Source organism: Apodemus sylvaticus, chromosome 17, assembly GCF_947179515.1.
Source record: "Apodemus sylvaticus chromosome 17, mApoSyl1.1, whole genome shotgun sequence".
Lineage (NCBI taxonomy): Eukaryota > Metazoa > Chordata > Mammalia > Rodentia > Muridae > Apodemus > Apodemus sylvaticus.
In genome coordinates, this window is record NC_067488.1 from 7,550,965 (window position 1) to 7,560,172 (window position 9,208).

Below are 9,208 nucleotides of genomic sequence, written 5' to 3' on the forward strand. Positions count from 1 at the left end.
CCTGCCCGGTGGAACAGCTCGCCTCTGCAATGTCTTCCTGGTTGTTCTGATCAAAATCCTGGGCTCAAACAACCCTGGACTGAAGTGGCCCAACCTTGCACTAAAATCCCCTAGCAAGTTGGTTCTCTCAGGAATTTTGTTGCAGTAGTTTTTTTTGTTTTTTTATTTTATTTTATTTTATTTGTTTTTGTTTTTGTTTTTTTAAAAAAAGCAATGGATACTGCCTGTCTTCAACATAAGGGTTTTCTCCTCATTCCTTTTCTGCTAGGATCCATTCCTAAAGAATCTACATGAGTTTGTTCCTAAGGTGCCTGTTTCCTCCGTCTTAACTCTGCCTTTTGCTAACCCCACTCAGCCTGAGCACAGAATCAGATCTTCACGTCTGGTTTTCAGTTCATGCCCTGTAGCCACCACCTGCGTTCATCTCGGCCACACCCAGTGTAACACACCGGTTCTCACAGTGTTAAGCTGCACCACAGATCCTGTCCCATAATACTTCCATGAAAATGAATATATTTGAGAGTGTTTAAAGGTTGCACAGTGTCTCCCATTCGATCTTATACATATGGTGCAGTGCTTGTTGGTATTTTTATGTCAGTCAGGAGTTACACTTACGAGATACAATCTTGCTGGCTTTGAGATGGAGGAAGGAGAAGCCATGATCCAGAGACTGCATGCCCCACCCGCACCCCCTACCCCCACCCCCACCCCTCATCCCCCACCCCCCACTCCCCACCCCACTCCCTACCCCTCACAGAGCTGGCATAGGAAATAACCCAGTTCTCTTCCTGACCCTCACAGCTCTAGACACCCATTTTCGACTGTTGACCTCCAGGAAGAATCTAGGAATAAATGGGTATTTCTTTGATCTAGTGAGTCTGTGATACTATGCTATCATGTTAAAAGGGCACTAATTACCGCGGTACAGCAGATGGGAAGACTAGAACAGAGCTTGAAGAACTGAGCCATGGTCCCAAAGCTGGTGTGTGTGCATTGTTGCCACATTTAATTGGCTAAATCATGAGGCCAACCTAGACCCAAAGATGCAGAAACACACCTCACCTCCAGTTGTTGCTTTGTTTTAGTTTGCTTGTTTGATTGGTTTTATTTTGAGACAGGATGTCTCTATGTAGTCCTGGCTGTCCTGGAACTTGCTCTATATGCCTGGCTAGCCTCAAACTCAGAGACTTGCCCACCTCTGCCTTTCAAGTGCTGGGATTAATGTGTAGCACCACCTCCTGGCATCACGTCCTATCTTTATATATTCTGTTTCTCCCATTTCTTGGTGGGAGTCCCACTGGGAAGGGACAAAGGGAGGGATATGTATATCTATCTATCTATGCATATACATATATATACATATCATATGTATATCATATATACATATATAATCTTAAATATTATATAACTATATATCTTATATTTATATATTAAAGATTTATATTTATATATATGTGTATACACAATACACACACCTGGTTTCTTTATTTCTAGGGACACAGGGAGTATGAGGCTCTGGACCTTGGGCACCAGTATTTTCCTAAGGCTTTGGGGGACTTACGTGTTTCCAGGAAGCTCTGGCTGGCTGGATGTCGTCCAGCATTTGGGAGTTTGTGGCTTCGTGGCTTTCCTTTCGGTGAGCCTCCTCTCTGCAGCCTTCTGCTGGGTCCTGCCGTCCGTTGCCCTGCTCTCTGTGGTCTGGATGACCACCTGCGTTTTTCTGTGCTGTTCCAAGCAAGCCCGGTGCTTCATTCTTCTGGCGGTTCTCTCGTGTGGCCTCCGCGAAGGCAGGAACGCTTTGATTGCGGCTGGCACTGGGGTAGTGATCTTTGGACATGTGGAAAATATTTTTTATAACTTCAGAGGTCTCCTAGACAGCATGACTTGCAACCTAAGGGCAAAGAGCTTTTCAATACATTTCCCACTTTTAAAACGATATACTGAAGCCATTCAGTGGATTTACGGCTTCGCCAATCCGCTGAATGTATTTGATGACTTTGTTTCTTGGAACCAGACTCTGGCCGTCTCTCTTTTTAGTCCCAGCCATGCCCTGGAGGCTCATATGAATGACACTAGAGGAGAAGTCCTGGGCGTCCTGCACCGTATGGTGGTCACGACAGAGCTGCTGACTTCTGTGGGCCAGAAGCTGCTTGCCCTCGCCGGCCTTCTGCTCATCCTAGTCAGCACTGGCCTCTTCCTGAAGCGATTCCTGGGCCCTTGTGGCTTGAAATATGAGAATGTCTACATTACCAGACAATTTGTTCGGTTTGATGAAAAGGAGAGGCGTGAACAGCGGCCTTGTGTCCTCCCGCTGAATAAGAAGGAAAGGAAGAAATATGTCACCATCCCATCTTTGCAGCTGACTCCTAAAGAGAGGAAAAACCTTGGGCTGTTTTTTCTTCCTATCCTGACCTATCTCTACATGTGGGCGCTGTTCGCAGCTGTGGATTATCTGCTGTATAGGCTCATTTCCTCCGTGAACGAACAGTTCCAAAGCTTGCCAGGGCTGGAAGTTCACTTGAAACTACATGGAGAGGTAGGGGCTCACGGCTCTTCCCATGGGGCAGTGGGGCTTTTACGGGTGTGCCTTGCAACCTGGCACATCCCCGAGCCAGCCAGTGTCTCCAGATTCCTGACCCACAGAAGGAGCCCAATCGTATGGGCTAAACTAGGTCCCAGAGCTAAAATATAATTCTATATTGTTTTCCTGTGGCTATTATAACTAATGGTCATAAGCTGGGTGCCATAAATTTATTCTCTTGTAGTCCAAAAGCAAGAAGTCTAGATCAGTATCGCTGGACTGAAGTCCAAGGGCTTTGGCATGAGCATCTTCCTTCCAGAAAGCCGTTCGCGCTGCATCATCTGGCTTTATTTGGCCAGCGGCATTACTTGGCTTGTGTTGGCATGACACGTATCTCTCTGTGCAAGGAGAAATAGCTATGCCCCTCTCAAAACAGGCTCATGGTCACATTAGGGTGCACCAAGACACTTTCTCCATCTCGAAGACTCTGACTTAATGTCAGTGCTGAGACTTCTCTCAGAGCGTCACAGCCTCCGGGAACTAGGACATTGTATTGTTGGGGGTCTTACAGTCAGTAAACCCTGGAGTGTAGGAATACATTTGAGTCAGGGGTTGAGTTTTAATTTTACTTTGCTTGAGTCTCAAGGAACATATATGGACATACAAATCAGGATTTGGGGCTTGAGTTTTTCTTACTGTTGAGACTTGAACAGACAGACTCCAAACTCTCTTGAGAACTGAGTTTGGTAGCCTGCATCCTTACCAACAGGGAGGGTTTCAACCTTAGTAGTGGAATGTGGAGGAACCCATTAAAATGCTGTCCATATACACCTTAGCTTCTCTTTTTACACAACTTCAGTCAGTGAGTGTCAACAACATGTGTCTCTGTGGAGAGTATGTATGTGTGTCTGTCTGTCTGTCTGTGTGTGTATTTACATGTCTCTGTGTCTGTGTTTGTGTGTGTGTCTGTGTGTCTACATGTCTCTCTGTGTGTGTCTGTGTCTGTGTCTATGTGTGTGAGTCTGTGTGCGTCAGTGGAATTGAAGAGACAGGAAGTGATGCTCCTGTCCAGAATCCACAGAGAATCCACTTTGCTTGGATTAGAGTGAATTTTTCAGCTCCCATTCCAAGCAATGCCACTATGCAGTCAAGACCGAGAACCCCTTTCTAATTCTACCACTCAAAGAACATCCAGAATTCCAACCTCAGTATCCCCCAGAAACTTCTGTGAGAATCTCAATCACCCAGACTTTGTCTTCCTTGGACTTGGTGTTCCTGCTTTGTGTGTGTGTAGTCTGTCTTTCCTTCTCCCTCCCCTTGGACTCGGTGTTCCTGCTTTGTGTGTGTGTAGTCTGTCTTTCCTTTAGCTTTTCTCCCTCCCCTCGGTAGCCATTAGCCAGCAGAGGCTGCTAGGTTACATCCTATCATTTCTTTTTCCAATTTTGCCTGTAACCTTTTCACAGGATCTGGAAAATATCAGACACTTGCCTGCTCTTATAACGTTGAAAATTACAGAGCTGAACCAGGTGGAAGGATGGGGGGGGGGTAATTGCTGGGGTTAAGTACCCTACAGGCCACTGTCTCCACAAGTCTGAGTTGTCCCCTCTTTATCAAGATGCTGTGGAGAATGGCCACTCTGAACCCTTTCTCTGCTTCTGGGTGCCTCAAGTTCTTCTGCCTTTCCGCTTCCTCTGGTTCAGCACACAATTCTTGGGGCTCCTGCCCTCTAAACCCTGAGCTGCTTCTTAGATTTCATTACTCTGAGCTCTCTGCTGCCCCTAAAGAAGTCATTTAATTATAAGGTTCCCTGTTGCTCTAGATATTTGGAATGGGCAGATAATGGAAGACATCCTTCAAATGACGCTAAACAAAAGCCCAGAAGCAAAAGGCCTCTCTCTACCTCGATCTCCTCCACCTCACTCCCCCACCTTACTCCCACACCTCACTCCCCCACCTCACTCCCCCACCTCACTCCCCCACCTCACTCCCCATCTTCCCACTCACTTGTCCCCATTTCTCCTCTTCTGATTCTCTAATGTATTTCTCTGTCAATATAAAACATCCATGCCTGTTTGATGAATTTTCACTGATTTAGACTAGAGTGTGAATGTGTGTCAGTGTGTGTTTGTGTTCATGTGTACATGTGTGTGTGTCTGTGTCTGTATGTGTGTGTGTGTGTATCTGTGAGTACCTGTGTATGAGTGCGTCTGTCTGTCCATGTCTGTGTCTGTGATTGTGTGTCTGTGTTTTTGCATGCACATGTGTGTGTGTGTCTGTGTGTGTGTTTATGTACATGTGTGTGTCTCTCTCTGTGCCTCTGTGTCTGTGTGTCTGTCTAAGTTCTATCTTCCCATAAAATTCATCTTTAAACATTGTTGAGTACCAGGGGTATAATATCTAGACCATGACAGTTCCACTGCAGAACTCATATGCCAATGGAAGAGACCACTGTGTACACACATAACAGCAGATGGATGTTGAACGTTGGGTCAGGTATGAGTCCAAGGTTTTTGTGACATCTCCTAAGTTTTCTTCTGCAAACTTGGGAGACTGTGCCAGCCGCTTGCCTCCCCCCATGTGACTGGCAATGCCCTGCCCTTATCCCAAGATGCCCTTGAGGGCTCCTCACCTTCTCTGCTATGGCAGATTTGCAAAAGAGAAATCAGACAGTAAGAGAAACAGTGGTACAAGGTTTTACCAATATTTCTCTTCCACTATTGTACAGTTTTAGACAAATGCTTTAAATAAAGAGAGTGGGAAGTGATCCAGGTTGAGTTTGGATGGATGAACAGTGTAAGGAAAAGTAGCCGTAGTCCCAATTTAGTGAGGGCACCCCATGGGCCAGGTCCTGGACTGCATTAACCTTCCAGACAATCTAGTAGCAGAGCCTCCCCTCCACTGCAAGCAATACCATCTCAGCAAGTTGTTTACTTAAGAGAGGTAAACATATTCTAAACCATCGGGGTCTCATTTCGGATATTGCTTGCCATTTTGAAAGAGTGACTATGTCTTCCACATTGCCCCGAAGCAAGCCCATACAGAAGTGTTGACTCAATCTTTCTGAAGCTCTGACTCCCAATTGCAAATCCCCAGTTAGATTGCTAGACTAAATAGCTTCTTCCCAGACCGAACACCCGCTGCTTTCTCATTGCAGGATTGCTCATCACTGACTGATGTGTTTGCTTCTCCCATCGTATTAAAAAGAGTGCATGCTTCTGCTCTAGGGACTGAAATCTCCATTTAATTGTAGACTGAGACTGTTTTGAATAAAAGGAAAAGAGAGGCTACTAAATGCTTCGCACTGCTTTGACATACATGTGACTTGGCATTTGCACAGTCCCAGGTTTGGTGGTAGATCTAAAATGCAAGATGTTTGCTGGGTGTGGTTACTTTATTAATTAATAATTAATTAATTAATTAATTGACTAACAGTTAGAGAAGTCATTTACTTCTTGGCCCCGGGGCTCTGTGGCACTAGGGTGATAATAACTTACTGAGTATTCCAGTTTGTAAGGTTAATGCCCCATCCCCAAGGTGTTTAATTTTCACTGGGAGTAGTTTATTCATGGGCAGGATCTGGTCCATTAATTCCTGCTTTACCAAATTAGAAAACAAATCCACTGAGAGATTAAATGACTTTTCCAGGTCAGAGGAGAGAAAGAGCTGAATCATCAGGCACTCCCCACTCGGGTGGCCGAGCTGGGAAGTTCAATGTCATCTTCTGCCTTTTGTCTCACTGGATGAACAACTGATTTGTTCTCTAGCCTTCAAACCCCTTTAACAGCCGGAGAGACCAGAAAATGCCTCCTCCAACCTCCTCCAACAAGACCATTGAGTCTCCCTCAATGATGAGAGTCAACATGTCATCCTAAAAGGAAATACCATACCCTAAAGGAGAAATTCCCCCTAACTCAAAAGATTAAGTCTATGACTCGGTGTCTTAATGTCTTTTAACTTTGTAGTTTGATGAAGGTGGTTTGTCCTTACTCGAAGGCTTAAATGACTAACAAACCAATTCTCTCTTTTATTTGAGCTGACTCCACATCTTTCATTTTCTCTGTGTACCCTAAGTAAAAAAAACAAAGTAAAAAAACCCATTAAAGATGGATGTATGGTTTCACTTGTTAAACCATAGTTCCCTGTCTTCCTAGAACCTAACATTTCCACAGGCATTTGGATCACTAAGAAGAGATAGAGAATCCAACTCTATTTGATAGAGTTTCTTCACCAACCCACTTTGGAAAATACTGTCACCTTTACAGATAAAAGTCATTCTTTCTTCTTTGTTCCAATCATAATGTATATAGGAATATTTGACAGAAAGCTTCTTCTTCTTCTTCTTCTTCTTCTTCTTCTTCTTCTTCTTCTTCTTCTTCTTCTTCTTCTTCTTCTCTCCTCCTCCTCTTCTTCCTCCTCCTCCTCTTCTTCCTCCTCCTCCTTTTCTTCCTCCTCCTCTTCCTCCTCCTCCCCCTCCTCCTCTTCCTCCTCCTCCCCCTCCTCCTCTTCTTCCTCCTTCTCCTCCTCCTCTTCTTCCTCCTCCTCTTCTTCCTCCTCCTCCCCCTCCTCCTTCCCCCTCCTCCTCCCCCCCCCTCCTCCTCCTCCTCCTCCTTCTCCTCCTTCTTCTTCCTCTTTGTCCTGGAACTCACTCTGTAAACCAGACTGGTCTTGAACTCACAGAGTTCATCACCACTGCCTGACTTACAGAGAGCTACTTTAGACAAAGCTCCATGAATATTTTCAGAAAAATTGTGTGTTTCAAGGGAGTAGAAAGACAAGACAGATGAGAACGAATAGAAGATGGCATACATATTGATTATTTTATTCTTTCATTTTAGAAGCAAGGAACTCAAGGAGTCATCCATGATTCTGCCTTTAATATATCTATGTTTGAACCAAGCTGCATTTTTAAACCAAGTCTTAGTGTGACTGAGACTTGGGTTCCTCTCAGTATTATTCTCATAACACTAATAATACTAGGATTGTTGTCTTCTATGCTGATGCAGCTTAAAATTTTAGTGTCAGTCTCCTTCTACCCCAAAGTGGAGAAGGAGCGAATTGAGTACCTCCATGCGAAGCTCCTTGAGAAACGATCAAAGCAGCCACTGGGAGAAGCTGACAGGAAACTGAACCTGTACTTTAAAAAGGTAAGGCCAAGATGGTGCTATATTTCTAATTAAGCTAAATAAAGTTCAGTTTGAAATCAAAGGACACTAGATTTCAAAGTGTTCCACAATTTACATTCGGAGCCCAACTATAGTATGATTGAGTGAACCTATTTTGTAGGTTCCCTATTGGGAAGATGTTTTTGTCTGTTGGAGAACAATGGTCAATTATTTACCTTTCTACACCAAAGTAAAAACATGGAAGGAAATAGCACATAGTAAACCTTAAAGAAATCTATCTATCTATCTATCTATCTATCATCTATCTATCATCTATCATCTATCTATCTATCTATCTATCTATCTATCTATCTGCCTCTTAAACACATTACTGGTTTTACTTGACTTATTAATGAGAGAAAAGTAAGAATCTGCAAGCAATTCAAAGAATACTTCAAAGCACTCTCATATTTAGGTCACCAGGACAATAAAGAAAGTTGCTTTATAAAGGCCAAACTAGATGTGTCATCAAGGATGCAAGGAAGCACTTGTGTCTAGAGGAAGAAATTCACTTCTGTGTCAAGCACAAGAATCATTCACATTTCCACTACCAGGCACCCACAACACACACAGCTGGAAAACAGTACATCCAATGAAAGACCAGGAAATCCCCCAAGGATATTTTCTATGTTTTTCAAAGTTTATAGCAGTGGCATTTGAAGTGATTCCAGTGTCTATTTATCTAATTTTCAGATTCACTTCTGGCTTCCAGTCCTGAAAATGATTAGGAAGAAGCCTGTGATCCCTGCAAATGAAGATGGCCCATGAGCAACACGGTCCCTCCTCCTGGGTCAGCTGCTGCTTCTCACCATCTCCTCAACAAGAGAGGGCTATCGGAGAAGGCCTACAGATGTTTGAGTTTGCAAGACCCGCCCCCCTTCTCTCTGGTTATTCTTCAAGCTACTTGTCAATCATAATGCCAAATAGCCCCTAGGTAAATGGTTTCTTAGTGTGTCTTCCAAACAAAACACAGTGTCTAGACTGTCATCTACGGCGATGGTTGGCATGAAAATGTCCTCCAGAGGCTTAGATGTTTGAAAACTTGGTCCCCTGTTAGTGCTGTTTGGGGGAGGTTTATAAGGTGTTGTTTTGTAGGACAAAGTGTGTCCCTAGAGGAGTGTTTTGCAGGTTTAAAAGCCATGTGCTAATTCCTGTTCGCTCTACTTCCTGCCTGGTCTGTGGCTGGAGATGTGGGCTCTCAGCTGTCCCTGGCTCCGTGTCTGTCTGCCAGCATAGTTCCCCACTGTGATGCTGATGGAGTCTTACCTCTCTGGAACCTTAAGCTCAAATAAACCCTTCCTTCTATATGTTTCCTTGATCATGTGATTTTATTACAGCAATAGAAAGGTAGGTAATTGGGCAGTTATGTCTGGACCCCTTCTTGAGGAGTCCCAGCACAGAGCAAATACCATGAAGAGAAAAATTCAGAGAAAAAAATCCAAAAGACAAATGTGGAGTGCCTACCTCAGTCTTACCAGCAGCTGCCAAGAGCTCATGTATACAAAGTCAGCAGTGCGTCTTTTGG

At 44.2% G+C, this 9,208-nt stretch overlaps 1 protein-coding gene across 1 annotated transcript; it reads left to right on the forward strand.

The window, feature by feature from the left end:
* The first annotated feature begins 1,500 nt into the window (after positions 1–1,500).
* On the forward strand, positions 1,501–8,971 carry Dcstamp (dendrocyte expressed seven transmembrane protein). Its single transcript, XM_052160913.1, has 3 exons — positions 1,501–2,536; positions 7,357–7,665; positions 8,377–8,971. The coding sequence occupies exons 1-3, from the start codon at positions 1,508–1,510 to the stop codon at positions 8,449–8,451; spliced, it is 1,413 nt and encodes a 470-aa protein (XP_052016873.1). The 5' UTR covers positions 1,501–1,507; the 3' UTR covers positions 8,452–8,971.
* The last annotated feature ends 237 nt before the right edge of the window (positions 8,972–9,208 follow it).